General features: G+C 36.9%; 1 protein-coding gene across 1 annotated transcript; it reads left to right on the top strand.

Annotated features, from left to right (window-relative positions):
* The first annotated feature begins 6,128 nt into the window (after nt 1–6,128).
* Nucleotides 6,129–24,340, top strand: DAZL (deleted in azoospermia like). The gene is made up of 12 exons (XM_067033486.1): nt 6,129–6,431; nt 6,540–6,686; nt 12,716–12,862; nt 13,115–13,206; nt 13,765–13,816; nt 14,258–14,321; nt 14,412–14,551; nt 15,955–16,026; nt 16,760–16,810; nt 17,652–17,765; nt 19,381–19,479; nt 22,138–24,340. The coding sequence occupies exons 1-12, from the start codon at nt 6,129–6,131 to the stop codon at nt 22,189–22,191; spliced, it is 1,335 nt and encodes a 444-aa protein (XP_066889587.1). The 3' UTR covers nt 22,192–24,340.
* Nucleotides 24,341–26,499: the final 2,159 nt, after the last annotated feature.

The following is a 26,499-nucleotide window of genomic DNA, read 5'->3' as shown; positions in this document are numbered from 1 at the left end:
TCAGAGCAAAGAGCCATAAATCTTTTGGCTGTTAACCATCTACTTAAAAGTACTTTGGCTGACCTCACTCTCCACCTATTTCAGTCAAGGTTTTTTGTTGCAAGCAATAGCCACAGCACTTTTGGCTGATTTAAATAGAAAAGGAATCTCATAAAGGACTGAAGAACCAGGTTGGAAGTCTGTGTCTTCAGGAACAACACGTGGAATCATGCTGCAGAACTGGTCCAGTGAAGGAGCTTCAGCTGCTACTGCTGGGTACTGAATGGCATCACAGCTTGCACAACTGACCTCAGTGGATATCGTTGCTCTGACTGATACCACGGCTGCTGCTGCTGTCACTGTTTTGTGGTATAATTAGTCCCCTATTCAAAATTTAGGGTAGGTGCATCTCATTGGTGTTGTTTAGGTCACATGCCCAGGTCTAGCTGCAAGAGAGGCTGGGAAAGCAGTCTCTCCCTGTAAAGTGAGGGATTCTCAAATCCAAGAATGCAAGTTGTTTATGGCAAATATTCTCTATGTCAGTGCTTCCTGAACTTTAATGTGTTTGTGAGCCATTTGAAGTTCTTATCAAACTGCAGATTCTGATTCAGTAAGTCTAGGGTGGGGCCTGAGATTCCACAGCACCCAGATGATGCAAAGGTGCTGGTCTGAGGACCACACTTTGAGTAGCAAAGCTCTATACCAAAGATTTTCAAATTTAGTTGCCTATTAGATTAACTTGAGAAACATTTTTTTTAAGAAATACTAATGTCTGGGTCTCATCCTGAATTAATTGGTCTGGGGTAAGGCCTGGGAATGTGAACTTTTAAAAGCCTCCAGATGATTCCAATGTACTCAGATAACATCTTTCATTGCAGACTCCAACTTTTTACTTTGCAAGGTTATTCCTTTTTTCCAAATTCCCAGATTTCCACGTTTCCAGCCTTGCTTGGTTTCCCTTTTCAAATCGAATTACTCTCATTTATTATGAAGAAGAATATGACACTCCACCCCCTAGTCCCTGGGACCTAACTTTGCATATCCAAAGACTGGATAAAAAGTTCCCCTAATCCAGTATTTTTCTATTGCTCTGGGAAAGTGTGATCTGAAGTGATCCACAGGCCAATATTGTTCAAAATGTTAATAATTATATATTTTAATGTGCACTACCAAAAAAAAAGTAACTAACACAATAAATATGATTTCATAAATATGTTTGCTTATGGCAGTCAGTTTTTAAAAAGTTAGGTAAATAATGAAATAGAGATTCAGAGCAGATACAACTTAAATTATGAAAATGGTTTGCAAATGAATGAAGTTTGAAAGTGTTTATACTGCTAATTGTAAGCCTTCTATCCAAAGTCACAGGCTTTAAGAGCACAAAAGAACTGGCAGAGGAGTTTAAAAATATCAGTCTTTTTTCTTCTCCCTTCCCTATCAGTTTTGGAGGATAAGGAAGCAATATAGAGATTTATTTCTGAATTTATGTGAATTATGCTACCAATCTTAACACATAGAAATAGTTACAGTTAATCTTCATCTTATCTTATACACTAATGATGAAAAATCTGAGAGTGAAATTAAGAAAACACTCCCATTTACCACTGCAACAAAAAGAATAAAATATCTAGGAATAAATCTACCTAAGGAGACAAAAGACTTGTATGCAGAAAACTATAAGACACTGATGAAAGAAATTAAAGATGATACAAATAGGTGGAGAAATATACCATGTTCTTGGACTGGAAGAATCAACATTGTGAAAATGACTCTATTACCCAAAGCAATCTACAGATTCAATGCTATCCCTATCAATTTACCACTGGCATTTTTTACAGAACTAGAACAAAGAATTTCACAATTTGTATGGAAACACAAAAGACCCTGAATAGCCAAAGCAATCCTGAGAACGAAAACTGGAGCTGGAGGAATCAGGCTCCCTGACTTCAGACTATACTACAAGGCCACAGTAATCAAGACAGTATGGTACTGGCACAAAAACAGAAATATAGATCAATGGAACAGAATAGAAAGCCCAGAGATAAACCCACACACATATGGTCACTTTATCTTTGATAAAGGAGGGAAGGATATACAGTGGAGAAAAGACAGCCTCCCAGTGGTGCTAGGAAAACTGGACAGCTACATGTAAAAGTATGAAATTAGAACACTCCCTAACACCACACACAAAATACTCAAAATGGGTTAAAGACCTAAATGTAAGGCCAGACACTATCAAACTCTTAGAGGAAAACATAGGCAGAACACTCTATGACATAAATCACAGCAAGATCTTTTTTGACCCATCTCCTAGAGAAATGGAAATCAAAACAAAAATAAACAAATGGGATCTAATGAAACTTAAAAGCTTTTGCACAGCAAAGGATACCATAAACAAGACCAAAAGACAACCCTCAGAATGGGAGAAAATATTTGCAAATGAAGCAACTGACAAAGGTTTAATACCCAAAATTTATAAGCAACTCATGCAGCTCAATAACAAAAAAACAAACAACTCAATCCAAAAATGGGCAGAAGAACTAAATAGACATTTCTCCAAAGAAGATATACAGATTGCCAACAAACACATGAAAGAATGCTCAACATCATTAATCATTAGAGAAATGCAAATCAAAACTACAATGAGATATCATCTCACACCGGTCAGATTGGCCATCATCAAAAACTCTAGAAACAATAAATGCTGGAGAGGGTGTGGAGAAAAGGGAACACTCTTGCACTGCTGGTGGGAATGTAAATTGATACAGCCACTATGGAGAACAGTATGGAGGTTCCTTAAAAAACTAAAAATAGAACTACCATACGACCCAGCAATCCCACTACTGGGCATATACCCTGAGAAAACCATAATTCAAAAAGAGTCATGTACCAAAATGTTTATTGAAGCTCTATTTACAATAGCCAGGACATGGAAGCAACCTAAATGTCCATCAACAGATGAATGGATAAAGAAGATGTGGCACATATATACAATGGAATATTACTCAACCATAAAAAGAAATGAAACTGAGTTATTTGTAATGAGGTGGATAGACCTGGAGTCTGTCAAACAGAGTGAAGTAAGTCAGAAGGAGAAAAACAAATACCGTATGCTAACACATATATATGGAATCTAAGAAAAAAAAATGTCATGAAGAGATTAGTGGTAGGATGGGAATAAAACACAGACCTACTAGAGCATGGACTTGAGGATATGGGGAGGGGGAAGGGTAAGCTGTGACGATGTGAGAGAGTCGCAGGGACATATACACACTACCAAATGTAAATTAGATAGCTAGTGGGAAGCTGCCACATAGCACAGGGAGTTCACCTCTGTGCTTTGTGACCACCTAGAGGGGTGGGATAGGGAGGGTGGGAGGGAGGGTGATGCAAAAGGGAAGAGATATGGGAACATATGTATATGTATAACTGATTCACTTTGTTGTAAAGGAGAAACTAACACACTATTGTAAAACAGTTATACTCAAATAAAGATGTTAAAAAAAAATCTTCATCTTAAATCAATTCTTTTTCTCTATGTTACGTGACGATTCCATAAGGTTTTAAGAAAATACTATCAACCTTTGAAAAAGTCATGAGCTAAACAAAAATCACCATAAGAATTGCTTATGGAATATGAAAAATAGGTTAAATTCCCTAATCAGTTAATCTTTGACAAGAAAATGGGTGAAATTTTTTAGAATTCTTGAAAGCTAATCTACCAATCCAGAGAGCCCAAAAACTCCTAAGGAGAAAAAAATTTTAAAACTGTACACCTTGTCATATCACTGTGAAATTTCAGAACACCAAAGAAAAACAGATCTTAACCAGCAATTAGACTGATAGCAGATTTCTCAGTAGCAACAGAAACCAGAAGATAACAGAATAATATGTTCAATATTCTGAGGAAAAAAGACAACTGGTAACCTAGAATTATATCCAGTAGAATTATCTTCAATGAACAAGGGCAAAATAAAAGCATTTCGGTTGGGAAAAAACCTGAGTTCACCACACATCACACTTATTAAAGGAAATTCTATAGAACTTACTTCAGGCACAAGGAAAAGAATGCAGAAGGAAGATCTGAGCTACGCAAAGAAATGGTACGCAAAATATTTTTACGCATGCAGGTGGCTTTAAAAAACATGATGTCTAATTCATAGAAGGAAAACAGGATAGAACTAAAGTAGTGATTAATAATAGCTTATACATTGGGAGGGGTGTGCCAACTTAAAACATCCTAAGGTCTTTGAATTATTCGAGAGGAGAGCAAAGATATTTACTGGTTTGAGACTTTGTTTACAAGTTATAATATAGTAGAAAAATCCCCCTACAATATACATAGAGTGTATGACTCCAAATAAGAGAAAAAGACATGTGCCCAGGCGTATGCACACATACTCCAAAAGAAGTTACTTTTGTTAAGTTTTTGACATTTTAATCTTCATTGTTTGCCATTCTCATTCATGGTAAATAGTATGTTATAACTTTTCATTCTGAGTTTAACTTTAAAGGGTTCTTTTCTCATGAGAATCCCTTTCAGCCTTTTACGGAAGCATCCCTCCAGGTTGGTTTTACGTTTTTTTCTGCTAGGCATTCCAGTTGCACCCCGTCTGGGATCCTTTTTGGGGGAGGAGGCGAAGGTTAAGGGGAATCAATTTCTAGCTTTTGAAATCCCAACACCACATAAGTGCTCCAGATTTAAACTCCAAACGCATGAAATGCAGGTCTAGGATTTTAAAATTTCATTGGAGTTAAATAATTTTCATTTTCACCCAGAAATAGGATAAGCTTCCTCACTTGCTTGTCCACTGGGTGTTTTACATTGTCCCTAGTCCACCCTTTTCCTGAGCTGATGACTCTCAGGGACAACGGCTTTTTGTAGCGTATTCAGTACTAGCTCCCACCCTGAGCTATTCCAGACCCTTACCTCCTGTCCCTATACTTTCACGCCTCAAGTTATAGAAACTAACGTTTTGCCCACACCTAAGATGACCAACTGTCCTGGTTTGCCTTGGACCTGGTCTCCAAGAATTTGGGGGTTTTCAGGGCTAAAACCAGGAAGGTCCCGGGCAAACCAGTGGATTAGTCACCCTACACTCCAGCCCTCACACCCAGGGGTAGAGAAGAATCTGTTCAACAAGTCACTGCTCTCTGATTTTCAGTTTATTTTGATTTCTGGCCTCTTGGGATTTCCCTTCATTTCTTGAGTTTAACTGCACATTGAACTCAAGACATGAAGTTATTATATTATCCAGTAAGGCTAGCTGTTTGTGGTCAGTTTTCCGGTTACAGATGACCACCATCTTGCCAGCTCACAAAGTAACATTTTCTAACTTTTCATCAGTACCAAAGTGAAGTTGGAGGATAAAAGTCACAGTTACCCCCTGTGGATACAGGGTGCTGGAGTGGTTCCCAAAGTTATGTGACTTGCTCCACCAACTGCCCCACAGCTCTCCCTTGCTCTAGGTCCTGTTTCTCCGACCTTGAGAAAGTTCTAGAATTCTCTAGACAGGCCTAGCTTCCTGTAAGTCCTAGAAGAAAAATTCTTCCCCTCACAACTTGAACTCCCCGAGTGAAGGAATGTTTGGCTGTTTTGTTCACTCCTACACCTTGGGTATCCGGCAAATCGCAGACCTAGATAACTATTTCTTGAAAGAATGAATGTCTTGAACACCAAGTTGGCCTGCCCTAATTGGTGTTCCTTCCAATACAACCCCATCTCCCTCAGACTTGACAAAAAGTCGTCCAAGTTTCTGGACTTTTGATGTCTCCGTCCCTGTTCTCCATATACATGTTTCTATTTTCTATTTCTGCTGGCATTTCAATTGATTCTACGGCCAATGATAGGAATAATCGCCATCGATCGGGCTAATCCTGTGACTTCAGGACGCCATTTTGATACCAGCGCCTGGACACATTAAAATTTTGTTTTTAATTTTAACACATATTTGAGAATGCATACTTATTTCAGGCATGCCTCTAAGGCACTTTTGGGGCGATGCCTGTCTCTGTGGGTCGGTGGGCCCCTTCGTCTGCGGCCGGTGCCTGGGGTGGGGGGGGAGGGGCACGATGTCGGCCCGCGCGCAACCCCTGCGTGCACCCCGGCCGGCGCAGTCGTGCCCCACGAGCCCCCCCGCCCCCCGGCCATGGGGGGCGGCAGCGCGGCCGCCCATTGGCTGACGTGTCTCTACGACGAGCCCCCTCACCCTGCGCAGGAGCCACGTCCGGGCGCTCCACTGGCCACGCCTCAGTCCGCCTGCGTCCCTCGGCCTCGCCATCAGCTTCCGCTCCTCCTTGCTCGTCCACCTCTGCTTCCTCTGCCCAGTCAAACGGGACGGTGGGTACAAGCAGGCCTAACAGCAGCCCCGGTGCCTGAAGCCACCCTCAGCTCCTTCTCGAGCCCCTCTTGCTCTAGGCCCTCTGTGGGAACTCGGGCTGCCGCCATCATGGTGAGTGGAGGAGGCCTGAGGGCGTCCTCAGGGAGGCCGGGGCGCTGAAGGGGGCGGGGGACGGGAGCCGAGAGCGGGGCCACCTGGGTTTCCTGTACTTGGGCCCAGCCTGAGGGCGAGGGGGAGGCGGTCCAGCACGGCCTACAGGGCGCTGAGGGCTGGCAGAGGGGCGGGAGGCCTGGCTGTGGGAAGGGAGTGCCCGAGGCCCCGCCCAGCACGTGCAAGGCCCGCGGCCATCCAGCCACCGCAGCCAAGGTGTGGAGGGGCGTCCGGCCTCCGTCACTGGACTGGGGGGGGCGGGGACCCCGCTCTGCCCCACCCCCACCCCACCCCAGAAGCCTCCCTTCCCGCGCTTATTCTGAGGAGACAGGCGGTGCGGCCTCCGCGAGATGGCGTCAGGCCTGCCTATCGCCGCGTGGCGTGGCCTCGGGGGCGCCTGCGTGCAGACGCGGAAGCCGGGCCCGGGCCACCTCGGGAGGCGGGACCCCACGGGTCCGGCGCAGGGTGGGGGGTTGGGGTTCCTGGGGGGCCTTTGGGGGCGTGTCTAAGCCCGGAGTGGGGACGGGGCGGGACTTGGAGAGCTTGAGCCCCCGGCACCTGGGGCAGCCTCGTGCCTGCGTGGTGGCGGCCGCAGGGACCTCGGGGCAGAAGCTCACACGCCGCCATCATTTCCCTACAAGGTTGGTGCTGTCCACGCCTCTGAGCAGCCGCAGGTTGGAGAAGTGTAGAGGTTTTTAACCCGGGGAACGCTTTTCCCCAAGAGAAACCGAAATCCTTCAACAAAATGTTCCTAGAGTATTACATGCTCTGTTGGGTGACATTTATGTGAGTTTTGTTAAGTGCATTTAGTTGATTTCACCACCTCAAGGTACAACTCTGAGAACACTTTTTACCAACCATCAAGTCACAGGTGTATTATATATGTGTAGTTGTCGGTAGTGTAATAACTGTTATTCTCTGTATTTTTAGAAGTAAAGGGAGGAAATTTATATACAATTTATTAGAACGTATAAATTTTAAAGTAAAAATTTGTGATTGTAACTGTATTGTAACTGTATTATAATTATGTCACATATTATTGATATGATATAATTATGTAATAATTATATCATATCAATAATGAATAATTGGAGTTACTGTAATTATTTCCAACTTTGTCCTCTTCTCTTTTTAGAGGAAAAAGGGGGAAATGCTAATAACTTTATTGATTTTTTTTTTTTTCCTGATACAAAACTAATACGTTAACTCATTGGAAGGTAATCAATGTAAGAAAGTAGAGGTCCATCTTAATCCCAACATTTAACCACTATTGAAGTTTTGATGTATGTATGCCCTTCCAGATTGTTTTCAAGCATGTATTGCATATATATAGGTACATTTTATTTTATAAAAATTTTACCGTGCTATATAATACTATCTTAGAACCTGTAGTCTTCACTTAGTGTAGTGGGCCTTATTCCAAACAGAAATTTAAAATAATTTTGAGTATATACTTAGTTATTTTACCAAAAGTTATATATTTCTGTATTACCATTACTTAATTTTACCAAATTCCCTTATAATGAATAATTTGTTTACATTTAAACAATACCATAATGAGTATGTTTGTGGAAATGTTTTGGCATGCTTATTCTGTTAATAACTTGAAATAAATTGCCAGGAGTGAAATCACTGGGTGAAAAGGTTATGCCCATTTTATAACAATTTTGAATTATGATACATTTTTCTTAGTAACTCTTGATAAAGCACATACCAGTATATATTCCCACTGATGGTGTGTAGTGTGAACCCTTCTCCACACACTTCCAATGAAAGGTATTGTACTTTTTAAAGTTGCCAGTCTAATAACTGGAAAATATTTCACTGTGTTGATGTATTTTTTCTTTTGTTTATCATTAGTGAAGTTTGTCATTAGCTTTTTCCATTTCTTTGTTTTTTTAATTCTTAATCCACCTTTCTATTTGCATATTTTTTCTTGGTGATTTATAACAACTCTATATTAATACATTAGTCATATATAGGAAAAAATTTATAGGGGTGATAAGGAGAGTCCCTTATTTCTAATTTTAATGTAAATTGCTACTGTGTTTCACTTTAAGCTTGATGATAGCCTAGATTTAGATCAATAGAAAATAAGACGTTTTTTACTTGGGTTTTTTAAAAATTAAGAAATGGATGCTGTATTTTATCAAATGCTTTTGCAGTGGTGAATTACAGTAACACATTTCCTAAGAATGAACCATACTTGAATTTACAGTGTAAACTGTTGTTAATTGTATATTTTTTTGTATGCTGCTAGAATTTTGTATCTCAGTGTTGGGGGCAGAGGTGGACCATCTTAACCAGATTTTCTTATTTAGATGGTGTTAGTTTTATAAAATGCATTGAGAAATATTCTTTCTCTTCTCTGAAAAATTTTTTAAAACATTTGAATTTTCCGTCTCTTCCACTCTCTCTCCTGTCTCCCATTGTTTCTGTCTAGGTGTGCCCCCTCTTACCACCCCGCTTGTCCTCCACACACAAATTACCTGTTTCTATACAGTTTGGGAAGACTCCCAGTGAAACTGACCCAGGAATTGAGTGCTCTTTCTTTTCTTAAGATTGTCTTTAAAAGTTTACATTTCTCTGGAAAGTTAGTCATATCATCAAGATTTCCAAACTTACTCCTACAGAGCATTCTAATCTGTACTCATATCCCATTTTTATCAGACCTAATGTGTATTTTTGTATTCTTGCCTTTTTCTTGCTTAGCTTTCCCAGGATTGTTTGTTTATTGTTTGGATTCCCCCTGCCCCACAGAGTCCATTCTTTGATTTACTTAAAGGGTTTTATTCTGATTTTCATTTACTGTTTCCTTAATAGAATTTCCTATTCTCTTTAATAACTACTTCTTCTGTGGATATGACACTGATGACTGCAAATTATTTCAGTTTCCTTACATGTAGACGTAATAGTTGAATAAAATGTCAAAGAGCTGACATCCCAGAAGCTTTAGTAATGATAAAGTTTTTTTTCCAGCTTTTAGTTATCTTTGTCATTTGGTCATCCAGATATAAAAGGGAATATATTACTGTGAATAGCAGTGATGAGAATTGTGTACATGATGGCCTCCAAGTTCACCCCTACTTAATATTCCAGAATTACTCATTTCAGAACCCATCAACTCACTTGAAGGTGTAATTAAGAAAAAGAATTACTTCTTTCATTTAATTTACATGCAGTTTATTTTCTACATGCTGTTGGTAGGTAAGATGAATTCTTCACCAAACTTTTTGCTTTAGCCTAAGAATTCATTTATGAAGTATTCTTGGCAATAGTTTAGAAGTAACCAAAGGTTGTATATGGTTTTGGATTTGTATATGTAAGTTATAACTATGTAAATAAACACACAGGCAAAGTTTTTAAAATCCCTGTTGTTCAGGCGTCTTAAAATGGAGTACTTTCCTTACTTTAGCTTTGAGCACCATCTGCTGGCTCAGGACTAGGACAGATATAACGATGCCTTCCTTAAGACGCTGTGACACTAGTGAAATGATTTGATCAGTTTTATACTTAATACCTCAATTAAGCAGACAGTCAATTTGTTATAACCCAACCCGAAACCAGACTTTCTATAATATCTAATAGCTTTTTTCTTTTTTGCAAATTACTGTTTAGTTGTCTCAAATATCCATTTTACTGTTGTAAATAAGATATAAGAATTAGAATTTCCCGCTTCAATTCTGGCAACACTATCACAGGTTTCTCAACTGTGACCCTGTGAAAATTTGGAGCCAGATTATTCTTTGTTGTGGAAGGCTGTCCTTTGCATTATAGGATGCTTACTGTATCTCTGGCGTCTGCCAACCAGATAGCAGGTACACCCCTCAATTGTGACAACCCAAAATGCCCCCGGGCCACAAAATCTTCCCTGGTTGAAAATCAATATATTATCATAACTCTTTATAATCTGGCACAGTTTTCTGGCCTAATGTTATACCTCTAATTTAAAATACATTTATCCATTGTGGTTCACAGACAGCTAATACTATAAATAGTTTGTCAAATAAAAAGGTATCCAAAGTTCATCTACAAACGAAGGGGAAATTGAGAAGGAGAAAAAGTCTATATAAGAATTTCAGAACCACTATTTTGTTTTATTCCTGTTTTGGATTTTTGAATGTGAGCTAGTTGAAAGAGATTGGTAAATTGTCTGTTACAAAAGGAAAACTAGTCAAATTTCTCGATAGTTCAAGGTATGTGACTTACGTAATATAGTCCCATTTAGAAAAAAAATAAAATTATAAAACATTTAAAAATGGAAAAGCTTTAGAAGTAGTTTTTACTTTCTCTGATTTTATTGTCTTGGAATATCACTGTACCATAGTTAAAGGAAAGAATCAGGAACTATTCAAACAGAAACACTGAATAGCAAGTATGAACACAAATTAATAGAGAAAAGCCCAAACAATCAAATTTGGTAATTTAACAATTTTGATTTCATAGTTAATTAGTACAGCAGTTTGTAGAATCTTAAATTTATCAGTAATTTCTAACACCTAACAAAGTAGGAACTCTACCTGCTTTTCATTATTGTAACTAATTTCTATAAAAATTGTTTTGCTTATCTTTTTAAAAATATGTATCGGTTGGTTTCTTTTGTCTTTGTTTTTGTTTTCCTTCATAAGCTGAGGTGTAATAGCTATATCTCTGTCTTGCAGCCTTTTGTATTTACTACTTACAAACAATAGGCACTTCATAAATGAATTTCAAATGAGCAAATGTGCCATAGTTTCCTGAGGTTCCAACTCAAGTTACTTGTTAATTAATAGAGTATCTACAAAATAAGTACATAAATTGTAAAACCAGGAAAGAAACCTTTCTTTAACCTATTGAAAATAAATTCAGATACCATGATGCTAACTTGTATTGGCATACCACTTTATAGTTTACAAAATGAATTCACAGATGTTATCTCACTTCATTCTCAAAGCAGTTTTCCAAGAGATAAACAACTGCCAAGTAAGTGATTTTTAACTTAGTAAGGGACATGAATGTCTGACTAAATCAATTTTTGTATCTCCTGGCTAAATCAATTTTTGTTTCTGAAATACGTATTACTGGTAAATTCTGATTCAGAAAAATCTACATTAATCTTAGTGTGGGAAGCCTAAAGACAGAGTTCTGACCAGAATTCAGAAAAATAATAAGTTTCTTATGTGGGTCTCTGAAAATAAAGATGATATCATTTGTATTTATCAGCCCATTGTGAAAATTAGAATTATCAGTAGGACTTATTTGGTATTATTCAAGAAGAAAAACATTATTTTAAAGATGCTATAAACACCGTATCATTAGGGGAAAGGATTATAAACCCTTTTATTTAAAAATAATAATAAATTCATTTATTTTTTATTGTGTTGGGTCTTCGTTTCTGTGCGTGGGCTTTCTCCAGTTGCGGCGAGCGGGGGCCACTCTTCATCGTGGTGCATGGGCCTTTCACTGTTGTGGCCTCTCCCATTGCAGAGCACAGGCTCCGGACGCGCAGGCTCAGCGGCCATGGCTCACGGGCCCAGCCGCTCCGCGGCATGTGGGATCTTCCCAGACCGGGGCATGAACCCGTGTCCCCTGCACCGGCAGGCAGATTCTTAACCACTGCGCCACCAGGGAAGCCCTAAACCCTTTTTTTTTTAAGTAGGAGCTATGATATGTGAGCAAATGATGTTTTCGTGATCCATTTCCAAAGTAAAGCAGGCATACTAACACAAGGAGTGTTACAATTATAAAGTCGGTGTTAGTTTTGGTGAATAGGAAGATGAGGCAAAACAAATTGGTTTAAAACTTTCTTGTTTCCTTTTTGATGCTACTTTAAAAAAAATTGGTTATCTTTACCATACTTTTGAATAAGGTACTCAGAAAAATGAGAATTTTCTTATTGACGTACAGCAGGATGATTTTAGTAACTTCACTTTTTCCAAAGCTGAACTTTCTAATTACTTAACCAGTTCACGTAGTAGTTCACAAACTCAATATAAAATCAGTATTCTGCCACAGCACCGTGCCAGGGATAGTGGTGAGTGACACTGGGTTTGAGAAAGTACTATATACCCTTCTGTTAAAATTTCATGCTGATCTACTCTGATTACCCTAGACCTTGAACCTGAACTAAGCTATATTGATGACTAATTTACAATGAAAGTAATTTGTATGAATATATTTTGTATTTTAAAAACATAAATTATATTTCATATCATCTGTGATTTTAGCCTGTATATCTAGTGGTGATATTTGCTTTCCAAATACAGTCTGCTGCAGATCCTGACACTCTGAACTCAACCATCTCCAGAGAGGCCAGCACCCAGTCTTCATCAGCTGCCACCAGCCAAGGCTATGTTTTACCAGAAGGCAGAATCATGCCAAACACTGTTTTTGTTGGTGGAATTGATATTAGGGTATTGTATTCATGTTTCATTTATTTTTAAAAGTATTTTGTGAATAGTGGGATTTGGACCCTGTTGTAAACATAAGGCTTTTTGGGGGGATTTTTTTTATGTTTAACCTATAGGAACTAAAAATATCTTTGACAAAGAACTACAGGTAGTTTGGGGATACATGGAGGAGATACTTCCACATCATCAAATCTTCTTTATAGTATAATTGAAAATGTTGAATTTTTAATCTTCAAGTCAAATTCTTCTTCATAGATGGATGAAACTGAAATTAGAAGCTTCTTTGCTAGATATGGTTCAGTAAAAGAAGTGAAGATAATCACGGATCGAACTGGTGTGTCCAAAGGGTAAGTGAAACATATGTTCAATTTAAATTATAATAAATATCTGAACTGTAGCATCTGTAGAGTTTCAAAAATGAAAAATTCAAATCTGGTATTCTAACATTTGTATAAATGTAATTTGTTGCTTTGTAATTTCTTTCATGTAGAGGATAAAAGTTTGCTGCCAGCTCTTTTATTTAATCATTTGCCTAGTGTTTGTATTTAAATGTTTCCCATCTTCATTTGTTTCACTTAAGTGGATTAATTGGTTTTATTGAAGAATTATTTTATTCACACATTTCACAGTATCTTAAATTTTAACCATCTTGCCGTAGATAGTAAGTTAAATTCAGGTTTATAGGTGTGAATTTTCTGTTAATCTTTGTGCATTCTGATACAGATGATGGTAGGAAAATAAAACAGTAGTATTTATCTATCTATCATGTATATCTTACAGTTATTTATCTCAGTATATTCTTCATCCTTTATCATTATTCTGTCAATTATTTCATGGAATACTGAAGTTTCAAACCATGTACTGTTAAGGCAGTGATTTTATACTTCATTTATCTGCCTTTCTAGCTATGGATTTGTTTCATTTTATAATGACGTGGATGTGCAGAAGATAGTAGAAGTAAGTAATCTTCTTTTGGAAAAAATCTCTTAATTACCTTATGGATGCAGTGTTCAGTATTGTTATGAGTCCTGAATATTTACTCAGTCTTATATAATGTATAGAAATAAATATATTTTCTGAAATCCAGATTTAGAATAACCTTACATAACTTGTGAGAACCTGTTTATTTTTGATTGGGCATCCAGCCTCATGATCCAGAGACAGGAAAGATTAGAGACAGAGAGTAAAGGTTTTTGATCAAATTCCACAACACCTCTCAACATTTGATTAGAGTAGTGAAGCTAAGTAAGGTAGCTTCATGCTGATAAATTTTGATTTGGTATGTTCTTAGCACTGATCTTCTCTGATAGTAGTAATTTTAGAGAACTTGGGTGTTTACCAGTCTTGGAAGTAAAGATTTAGACATTGATTCTAGATTTGTTACTGTTTTATTTTCAGTCACAGATAAATTTCCATGGTAAAAAGCTGAAACTGGGCCCTGCAATCAGGAAACAAACTTTATGTGAGTAAAGAAAGGAATTGTTCTCGTTGACACGTGTAACTTTTCAGAGAACTAAAAATAGACTTTGTTTTCTTTTTGTTCTTTAAAAAGGTGCTTATCATGTGCAGCCACGTCCTTTGGTTTTTAATGCTCCTCCTCCACCACAGTTTCACAGTGTCTGGAGTAGTCCAAACACGGAAGCTTACATGCAACCTCCAACCATGATGAATCCTATAACTCAGTACGTTCAGGTAAGAATTACCTACATTCCTGTTTTTTTGTGTGTATTCTATTAGAAATCTTATACAATGAGATGGGGGCACCTTAAAAATTAAGCCAGTCTCACATCTTACCCTCTGTGGAATTACGTCAACAATTTCCATAATAACTGACAATATTATTCCTGTTTGAATATTTTTGAGTGATAAGACATCTGTTACTCCTGTTAGAAATCTGTCATTCTTAGTGTTATTTCTTATACTAAGCTAAAATCTGCTTCTATATAGTTTGTAAGCCTTTATCTTAGAACTGATGGCTGTAGCTACATAGAATATATCTTTTCTTCCCCCCCAAATAACTCCTAGAGTATTTAAAGTCAGCTTTCCTCATGTGTTTGCCTGGTTTGTTCTTTTCTAGGGTCAGCTATTCTTTATTTGCAATGATTTCCAGATGCCTCCTCATATAGATTGTTGATTTCTGGTTGTATTATGGTTCTAGAATGGATAAATTTCTAATGACTTAACTATATTTGTAAACTCTATGAGTTTCTGGCATATAATATGTCTTGTCTTGGTTACTTTAATATTTGAAGTGGGATTTGGAATACTTATCTCCCATTGATAATATTTATTTTCTTCTTAGTTCAGTTTACTTTCTTCAGTTTAAAAGACATTTTATTTTTAGGAAAAGAAAGAAACAAAATAATAGTGAAATAGTTCTGCAGTGTCTATTTGTTTATATTTTCCATCTTCCTGAAGTGTAGGATATATCTTTTTTTACTTTTCTTACTTAAAACACAGCTAGAAGAAAAGCCCTACTTGTTCCTAACATTTACAGTGAGGTATTATTACCTATTCTGGTATATTTATGTGTGCTACTACCTAGATATTTTCAATCAATAAATACCTTTTGAAAGGTAAAAGACATTGTATTGTCTCTTTTCTAGTGTGGGGTAATATACTGCCCTTAACTTTTAGAAGTGAAATACAGAAAGAGCCAGAAAGTCTGTAGGAGGATCCCACGTTACCCCGAAATACTGTCAAAGGAATACAAAACTGCTTAAAAGTATTTTTACAAAAAAAGAGAACACATGTATTAATATAACTCTAAAATGGAAATCTATTCTAATAGAGCCTTATCATCCAGTAAGAAAGAACTTCTGGGTGGGAATAAATATACAGATAAGATAAACTTAGGCTGACAAAATCAGTCACTTACCTTATTAATCTCTTCCTTCTCCCAGCCCAAAAGACTAACATTTGACAGAGAATACTTATTTCTTCATGAAGCCAGTCACTCAAATAGAATCTTGCATTGTATATGAAAAAACTAAGATTTCCTTATTTTCATATTTTTCTTGAGAATAATATTCCTTCTTTCTGATTTTTAAAAATATACCTCGTTCATTCTGTCTTTCTGTAAAATTTATTTTTAGGCTTATCCTCCTTATCCAAGTTCACCGGTTCAGGTTATCACTGGATATCAGCTGCCTGTTTATAATTATCAGGTAATTTAAGAGGGATCAAAATGATTTACATTGGAATATCATTGAGGCCTTTATTTATGTAAATTTCCCTGATAGTTTGTCATTTAAAGTAGTTGAGTGTGCTTAAAATTTAAGAAAAATGTTGGAATTAGTCTAGAATTAGGGCTTCTCTATTACTTAGAAATAAGGGAATGAGCTTAGCAAGAAGCTTTTGACAGGAATGAGTTTAGGAAGAAGCTTTCTCTTGTACTGTCTTACAAGATTTGGTGTCCCCTTCTATATTTCAACATGTATTCTTCATCTTTTCTGTCAAATAGCTGAAACATCCAGGCTGACTTTTATGAGTTTTTCTAATGGTATAGGTTGAAATAAAATGATGACTCAGTTCTTAGCGCATTGAATTCCAATTATGTTTGATAGTGTTTATTTTAGCTGGCTGCTACAAGATAGTAGTTCCCTGAATTTCTGGCCATGGATATGACCATATCTACGGTAATCTATTCAAAGAACTGTACGTTTGAGTTTTCCTGTAGACCAACTCCAGAAAATGGAGAAAAAGATGGAGTTTATATATGAAAGTAACAGTAAAATCCTTAGGTATCAGAAACAGAAAGTAGATTATTCTTCCATTTTGTTTCTTTTATTATAACAAGGTCAAGGAGCCAGCATGACAGATACCTCAACATTGTCTATCTCATATCTTTGTGAAAATGTGAAGGTATATTTAAATAATTATTTCCTTTATTTTCCTAAGATGCCACCACAGTGGCCTGCTGGGGAACAAAGGAGTTATTTTATTCCTCCGGTAAGGTGAATTAGCGAAACATGTACTTTCTATTTTAAAGTATTTTACTGTTTAACTATTACATATTTTAAAGTATTTTACTGTTCAACTATTATATATTTCTTGACCTTTTGCCATATCAAGTATGCCTAGAAATATTTAAAATGCTTTTACATGATGTGTTATGTTTTATTTCTTGTCAACCCAAGTATATACTCCCATGGGAGAAACTGTGTTTTTTGTTTCTCAGGTTGTTGTGTGTGTACTTAAGCAATGGCTGCCCTGCATACAACAAGTGCTCAGTTACTTGTTGATAGAATATGTAACCAAGAAAGGTAGTATTAATAACTATGCTAATTCTAACTCCAGGGATTTAGAATTAGTATTGAATCTGCCTCTAGTTTTCTAGCCATAAAAAATGTGATGAAGAGAAGCAAAAATGTTTTGCTGTCAATACTGTTATATGTTATGTAAGAAAAGGAAAATAACAAGAGAGGGTGCTACCTCTAAAACACCTGAGCCTTTGTTACCTTCTGTCTTTCATCAGGATGGGATATTCGAAGGATATTGTATGAGCTGAAATTCTCAGGCACTAGGAAATTCCCTTCTCATTCCCTTACTATATGTTGGAGTTTCTTTTTCTTAGGGAAATTCTCCTAATTCTGATTGTGTTGACATTTCAAAATAAAAAATTGCCTTATTGGATTTCAGCTCTACAGTTTGAAATAGTTTCTGAAATAATGTAATTGAACTTCACAATCCACATTTAGACTTTCAGTGTCGGCTCACCATTTTGAAGAATAGATTGTTTAGAAATGTTTCTAATGTACATCTCTTTATACTTTTATCATTTTAAATGTAGGTTTATTCAGCTGTTAACTACCACTATAATGAAGTTGATCCAGGAGTTGAATTTTTGCCAAGTGAATGCTCAGTTCATGAAGCTACTGCATCCTCTGGAAATGGCCCACAAAAGGCAAAGGCAAACATCTAATTTTGCTTATTAATATTTATATATATATATATATATATATATATTTATATATATATATGTGTGTGTGTGTTTTGCATTAACGTGGGCCTCTCACTGTTGTGGCCTCTCCCGTTGAGGAGCACAGGCTCCGGACGCGCAGGCTCAGCAGCCATGGCTCATGGGCCTAGCAGCTTCGCGGCACGTGGGATCTTCCCGGACCGGGGCACGAACCCATGTCCCGAACCCGTGTCCCCTGCATCGGCAGGTGGATTCTCAACCACTGTGCCACCAGGGAAGCCCATATATTTTTATATTTATTTTTTTCAAGTTTTAATAATGGCTGTTTGAGAAGCAAGCATCTTTGCCCAAATTTAAATACATTACAGAGCTTGAGTCATTGACTAATAACTTTGCAGTTTATGTAAAAGTTAATGAAATTTTAGGCATCCCCAAACTTTCAGTGTGTATATATAGTTGCTGATTTCAGTAGTCCTTCCCTCTGTTCTGTTTTCATGGGGGTTTTGTTGTTGTTGTTTTTTAACCGTAGTTTAATATTGTATTAATGTGATTTGGCAGAGTGCAGTGGGTCGGTTTCCTCAAGAATCCTACTCTTCAAAAAAGGGATTAGTATGAATTATGTCTACTTTGTCTTTTGCCAATTTTGACATTTATTTAGCTAAATAGTAACATATGGTTATTTATGGTATTCTCTCCATAACTTTATATATGGTAGCAGCTCTCGAGAGTGGTGGAGCCACTAGTAATTGAAATACTAAAACAGGCAGAGTTGTTTCTTTTTTATCATTAGAGCAGACCCCTATAATAACAGTGCCCTCACTCTTGAATTCTGTTTTCTTGTATGGGTGAGAATATGGAAGGAATTGATGTGATTGGAATGTGCATAACATTGGATGATTCCCATTGGAGTATGTGTACTTCGTTCATGTGTTTCTCAGTGGAGAAATGTTGAGAACTACTGAACTGTGGGGTGAAAAAATTCCCAGATTTGTTACACAACTTAAAATTTGAAAAAATGTCAAAATAACTTACAGTATAATTATATTACCAAAGTTTAACCTAAATGTTTCTTGAAACGTTGAAGTTCACTGTTTTTTATCTAACAGGAAAAATTAAAGAGGCTTAAGCAAAATATCTTAGGGCTTGACTAATTGAGCTTTTTATTTATTTATTTATTATTATTACTATTTTTTGTGGTACGCGGGCCTCTCTGTTGTGGCCTCTCCCATTGCGGAGCACAGGCTCCGGACGCACAGGCTCAGTGACCATGGCTCACGGGCCCAGCCGCTCCGCGGCATGTGGATCTTCCTGGACCGGGGCACGAACCCGTGTCCCCTGCATCGGCAAGCAGACTCTCAACCACTGCGCCACCAGGGAAGCCCTAATTGAGCTTTTAAAATCAGTATTCTATCACTAAATTTCTGAAATAATTCTTAAATTTGGTACAAAAGTTACACGCTAAGTGACATGTGGCACGTGTTACAAAATTACCTGAGAATTCTTTAGAAATAAGTGTATGTATTCATTAAACTTTTTCAAAAAGCTTGTTACCAGTGAGTAAAAGGAGGAATAGTCTTTACTGAAAACTTCTGTGTTTCAGAAATCTGTGGACCGAAGCATACAGACAGTGGTATCTTGTCTATTTAATCCAGAGAACAGATTGAGAAACTCCTTTGTTACTCAAGATGACTACTTCAAGGTATGAAAGGAATAGTATACAGGATAAAAAGCACATTTGTCAGCTATAAAGTATCTTTTTTCTGTGGTATATATATTTTGATACTACATAGGGCATATATCAGTAATTGAACTGTTAGCTTTTGACTGTAACCCAGTAAATCTCTGTGAGTTTTAAGTGGCAGTGTATTCTAGCTGCTCAAATCTTGATATAGTGTAGTTTGCCCTTAGGGAAGATATCTTTAGCAGAAGACTATACTGTAATTGAAAGGGTTCATGAGAGTCAAATGAGAATATTGGCTTGACCAAATAGGAAAAGAGAAAATTTTAGAAACAGAAAGCAAAGCTTAAGAGTACATAGATATTCGACTAAAGAGAAATCGATCACTCAGATGATGCTTGAACAGTGTTTTGGGGAGAGAAAAGAGGTAAAATGAAGTAGTAAAAAGAGCTGAGTAGAAAGAAATGGAAGTTGATTCAGAGTTGGTGAAGTGGGGAAGAATATGGGTGTTTGAATTTAAGAAAGTTCTGGTTTCTGATCCTGGTTCTATCACCTTGGACAAATCACTTAAATCTTATTAAGGCTCCAGCTTTTACAAAGTCTGAAATGAGGAGTGTGTAAGATCCCTTTAAGTTCTGAGTCTCTGAATATGGAAAGGAACCGGTTGCTTCAATGGGGGAAGAATATTGTGCTTATTAGTAAAGGGAAGGTTTTTGGGTTTTTTTGTAACAGGTTTATTGAGATAACAATTTTCATATCCTACAGTTCACCCATTTAAAGTATGCAATTCAGTACTTTTTAGAATATTAACAGAGTTATGCAACCATAATGACAATCAATTTCAGAATATTTTAATCACCCCCAAAATAAACCCCCTTCCCATTAGCAGTCACTCTCTGTTCCCTCAAACTCTCTAGCCTTAGGCAACCACTAACCTTTCTTTAAGGATTTGCCTGTTCTGGATATTTCATATAAATAGTATAATATGTGACCTTTTGTGACTGACTTTCACTTAGCGAAATGTTTTGAAGGTTCATCAATGTTACAGCCTGTATCAGGACTTCATTTCTTTTTATTTATGGATCTACCATTTTGCGTTTTTCCATTCATCACTTATTTGATAGACATTTGGGTTTCCACTTTTGGGCTCTGATGAGTAATGCTATGAACATTCCTGTACAGGTTATTGTGTGGATATACGTTTTTATTTCTCTTGGGTATACTCCTAAGAATGGAATTGCTGAGTCATATAATAACTGTTTAACTTTCCAAGGAGCTGCCAGAATTTTTCCAGAATACACCATTTTGGAACCATTTGTAAGCCATTGCTTTGTATCTTAAAACAGGGAAAGGAGAATAGCTTTTTCCATTTATGAATGGAAGTAGGATAAAGCTTAAAGTGTTTTTAAAAGGAGTAGTTAGGAGTTCCTTTAATGCAGAAGACTAGAGCTGTAGCAGAGTTAAGTTCTTAACCCCCTTCTCATTGGGGAGTAAACCCATTCATTTAAAGTTGATCTTTGTTCTCTTGTTTCATTCTGCAGAGACAGGACAATTTAAAAGGAAAGAACTGGGAGCTGTAGGACAGCTTACTTTTGCCCAAGGTTCTGCAGGTTAAATAGGTAGTACTAAAGGATTTGTTTGCAAAGCAGAAAATCTTTAACCAGCAAGTCTTTAAACTTAAATTTTTACCTGGTATTAAAAGTTTCCCTTTGAATCTTCCAAAATTTTCTGCTCCTCTGAGCTAAGTTAGAAGTTGTGTAGCATATCTAGACCTATTTTGATTAGCTAAATGTTGTTATTGTTGTTTTAATTGAATTAGAATGCACTGAGGCAGGATGTACACAGTTTCCATGATAAATTCCAGCTCCTTCATAATCTTTCATATCCTGCTTGATCTCTGAAGATACTTGAGTTTGTGACCAGTTTTCTGGGCTTTAACCTAAATAGGATATTACCCTGTTAACAGATTACATAATTTCCAGAAGTCACCCTTCTTTATGTGACAACGGAATTTAATCCCAAGGGACAGGGCACAGTTAAGCTAAAAATGTAGAGAAGAAATACTATTATTATGTTATTACTGGTTTACTCAGCTCCATTCCTCTTTGTAAGGCCTCATTTCTTCTATCTGCACATCTGTAAGCAACATAAAGTGAAAGGAAATTTTTGCATATATTTTATTTTTCTATAAAAAATTATATATTTTCATTACAGGTTAAGGATATGCCTTTAAATAGGCCAAAACTTCTATCTTTTAACCTAAAAGCATAGGGTTTCAGATGGAAGTGGATTACTCTTCTCAAGCCATGATTTCTGTCAGATGTATTTTAGTAAAAATAGGACTTTTAAAAATCTCATGTACTTTTTTTCACCAGCTGTCTTTTTGGGACATCACTGCCAAATCATGAGTTAATCTACATAAAAGGGTATTGATTCTAAGTCCTCTTTTTCTGAGTTACTGATATTTCTTTTTTAACTAAATAGTTGAATAAAACTGGTCATTGGTACATTGGTTATCACAAAGTTTAGGAATGCTTCCCCAAAAGGATCACTTTTCTTTATTTATAGCTTTTAAACCCAAAATAAATGCTTTAAGTACAATATTTTTCAACTCTCTTAGGTCATAATGGTAATAGGAATTTTCAGTGAAGTAAAATGGACTATTTCCGTCTTTTCTAGGATAAACGAGTTCATCACTTCAGAAGAAGTCGGGCAGTGCTTAAGTCTGTTTGATCCTCTGCTAACTTTCTAGTCTCACAGGAAGTTGGAGGTTTTGAATAGTAAGAAGAGACTGAAAGTTTTTCCACTATTTTAGAGATTTAATTCTGAATTTTGATAAATCACACTTAGACTTTCTATACAAGTTATATTAGATTGCCTAGTTTTATTTTAGATTAGAACTGTTTTTCATTAGACATTTACTTAGAAACTTGTCTGTGTTAAATATATGGTTAAAAGTAAAAAAGAATTGAGACTGAAAGGAGTAACTTTAAGATTTATCTGTAAGGATTTTTTTTTTTTTTTTTGCGGTACGCGGGCCTCTCACTGTTGTGGCCTCTCCCGTTGTGGAGCACAGCCTCCGGATGCGCAGGCTCTGCGGCCATGGCTCACGGGCCCAGCCGCTTCGCGGCATGTGGGATTTTACCAGACCGGGGCATGAACCCGTGTCCCTTGCATCGGCAGGCAGGCTCTTCAACAACTGCACCACCAGGGAAGCACTGTAAGGATTTTTTTTAATTGACATTTTAAGAGTTTAAAGGCAAATGCTGATTTTCAGAAAAATTGTTTTAGAAAACCTATTTTGAAAGGTCAGAATTTTGATTGTTTAAATACAAGCACTTCACTTCTCCAACATGTACCTATGAACAGTACAATATCTACAATATTGTGCTTTTATGATTTGTCTAGAAATTTACCACAAAAGCAGAGTTTTTAAAACTGCATTTTTAATCAGTGGAACTCAGTATATAGTTGGCTTTATTGAAGTATTCCTTATCTAAACCCAGTAAAACAGATTCTAAACAAATAGTTCAATCAGTGGGTCTTACATTTATTAGTTCAAAATATTTAATCTTATCTAGAATCCACACATAGAGATATCCGATTGGGATGGTAACAGGATAACTAAAATTCTGGGCGTAATTTTTTTTTAAAGAATCCAAAACAAACTAAACTTTACTAGGTACATAAGCTTCTCAGTGAGTTACCATTCTCCTTTTCTTCTTTTACTTTTTTTTCCTTGAAATGATAAATTCAATGGCTGTATCTTAAATTGTACAAAATATTGGTATTAAAGAAGGCTGAAACTTTTTTTATGTCACTTAAAAGTTAATCAGTATCTGAAAGGAATTGTTTTTATAAAAAACATTAAAATATTAGCTTTTTGTTAAAGAACAGGTCGATTTTTATTTTGTTTTTTAGCTTATTATATTTCCTTTTTTAAAGTAAAATATGTCCAGGAGAATCGAAGTAGTTTTGGCATTTCTAAACCACAAAAGTTGTTGAGTAATACGCATAGCCCAAAAATATACTAGCGTTCAGTGTTAACAATCCATTTTTAGATTAGCTAGGCTCCTGGTTAGACATAAATCGTGACAAACATCTAGAGATCCAGAGCGCCTTTGCTCTACCCACAGTCTAGCTTTTCTAGTCTGTAGCACCATTCTTCCAGGAGGTTTGCTCTTAGAATAGGTGATGTAAAGAAGAGAAGTAGCAGTATAAGCAGTATGTAGGCTAATAAGCCTTGGAAAGGTAGCAATGGGATAATACCTTTCTAAGGGAAACACTTGTATCAGCATCATTTGGACATGAGTTTAAAGTGGCTTCCTGGCTTTTCTTTCATTGGCTTGCCCCTTCACTAAAACATGGAAACTCCATTTATCCTTATCCTAATGAAGCTTCCATGGGCCATATCATCAGTGCCCATTGTTTTATAATCCCTAATAATTTTCATTCTGAATCTGAAGGGAGTAGTCTTTTAACTTGAGGATCCCCAAGAGAGCTTTCTTAGGCCTCAAAATTTGAAAGTGCCCTGAAATTTGTTCTTTTTTAAATTCTTTGTACTTTTTTTGTGTGTGCTATAACATTCTTACATGTATTCTGTGATTAAATCTCTAGGTTACTGTAAATGATACTTAAATTCTAAAGAGCCAATTCTGATTATCCCAATATGACCTTAAGAAAAGGAAGGAAATAAATTTTTGTCTGCTGTTTTGTTGGACTGAAGTATTTCAAAGAGTAAGGTAGAAAGAAGAGACAAAATCCTGAACCTTTCAAAATGGAAAATTAATTTTAAACTTAAAAGTGTGTTCCTATTACCTATGCTGATACTGTCTTTGCATAAATGAATAAATAGAAATAAAACTTTTTTTCAAAAGCATTTAAAACTACTTATTCATGTCATATTATCTAAAATAATGGTGGGGATTTGGGTGGGTAGTATGTGACAAGATTTAGATCCTTGAAATTCAGAGTGTAAATATTGTTCAGTTTCTTAATCTGGCGGAGTTCGTTTATAAAAACACATTTTAGTACATTGTATTTTTGCTGCTCTCTTATGAAATTAAGAGAGAGATTTTCATGAGAAAATAATTTGTCTTAGTTGAGTTGGAGATGGTTAACATTGGGTTCCAATGCAGTGCATCAGCAGAGCAGTGCCTAGTAGGAATGCTGGAGAGTCATGTATATGACTGCAGTCCCATGGCCAAGGTCCCTCTCTGGTTTTTTTTGTGGTACACGGGCCTCTCACTGCCGTGGCCTCTCCCACCATGGAGCACAGGCTCTGGACACACAGGCCCAGGGGCCCAGCTGCCCCGTGGCACGCAGGACCCTCCCGGACTGGGGCACAAACCCACGTCCCCTGCATCGGCAGGCGGACTCCCAACCACTGCGCCACCAGGGAAGCCCCTGTTTTTAAGTTTATAAGCCAACTGGTCTATTGTGTTTTGTTATAGCTGCCCAAACAGATAAGAGAGAGCTCTTATCTGGGTAGGTCCAATGTCTGAGTTCCATCCCAGAGATTCTAATTTAATTGGTATAAGGTGGAGTCTGGGTGTCAACAGTTTTCAATCAACTTTTTCGAGGTATAATTTACATACAATAAAATGCATCTCTTTTAGGTGAACAGATCCAGTTTTAGCAAATGTATATCCCCTTATAAACACTATAATCAAGTATAGACCATTTATATCATCCCCAAAATAATCCCTGTTCCATCACCAGGTAACCACTGATGTGGCTGGTCACTGTAAATGTGACTCTGTAAGCACTAGAATTTCGTGTAAACAGAATCAAGCAGTCTGGCTTCTATCACTGCATCATGTTTATGAGAGTCATCATGTCGCTACATATTTCAGCAGTACATTTTTTTCATATAAATTTTTTTAACATCTTTATTGGAGTATAATTGCTTTACAGTGTTGTATTAGTTTCTGCTGTATAACAAAGTGAATCAGCTATATGCATACATATATCCCCATACCCCTCCCTCTTGCATCTCCCTCCCACCCTCCCTATCCCACCCCTCTAGGTGGTCTCAAAGCACCGAGCTGATCTCCCTGTGCTATGCAGCTGCTTCCCACTAGCTATTTTACATTTGGTAGTGTATATATGTCAATGCTACTCTCTCACTTTGTCCTAGTTTACCTTTCCCCCTCCCTGTGTCCTCAAGTCCATTCTCCTATTACCATTTTCTTAATTGTTTTGGGTTTGTTATTGTAGGTCTTTTCCTTCTCTTGTGTTTCCTTCCTAGAGAAGTTCCTTTAGCATTTGTTGTAAAGCTGGTTTGGTGGTGCTGAATTCTCTTAGCTTTTGCTTGTCTGTAACGGTTTTAATTTCTCCATCGAATCTGAATGAGATCCTTGCTGGGTAATCTTGGTTGTAGGTTCTTCCCTTTCATCACTTTAAATATGTCCTGCCACTCCCTTCTGGCTAGAGTTTCTGCTGAAAGATCAACTGTTAACCGTATGGGGATTCCCTTGTATGTTATTTGTTGCTTTTCCCTTGTTTTAATATTTTTTTCTTTGTATTTAATTTTTGATAGTTTGATTAATACGTGACTAGGTGTGTTTCTCCTTGGGTTTATCCTGTATGGCACTCTCTGCTTCCTGGACTTGACTATTTCCTTTCTCATATTAGGGAAGTTTTCAACTATAATCTCTTAAAATATTTTCTCAGACCCTTTCTTTTTCTCTTCTTCTGGAACCCCTATAATTTGAATGTTGGTGCATTTAACGTTGTTCCAGAGGTCTCTGAAACTGTCCTCAATTCTTTTCATTGTTTTTTCTTTATTCTTCTCCCTGGCAGTTATTTCCACCATTTTATCTTCCAGGTCACTTATCTGTTCTTCTGCCTCAGTTCTGTTATTGTTTCCTTCTAGAGTATTTTTAATTTCAGTAATTGTGTTGTTCACTGTTTGTTTGCTCTTTAGTTCTTCTAGATCCTTGTTAAATGTTTCTTGTATTTTCTCCATTCTGTTTCCAAGATTTTGGATCATCTTTTTTTTTTTTTTTTTTTTTTTTGCGGTATGCGGGCCTCTCACTG

Source organism: Kogia breviceps, chromosome 5 (assembly GCF_026419965.1).
Source record: "Kogia breviceps isolate mKogBre1 chromosome 5, mKogBre1 haplotype 1, whole genome shotgun sequence".
NCBI classification, from domain to species: domain Eukaryota; kingdom Metazoa; phylum Chordata; class Mammalia; order Artiodactyla; family Physeteridae; genus Kogia; species Kogia breviceps.
This window is presented reverse-complemented; position numbering and strand designations above follow the sequence as displayed.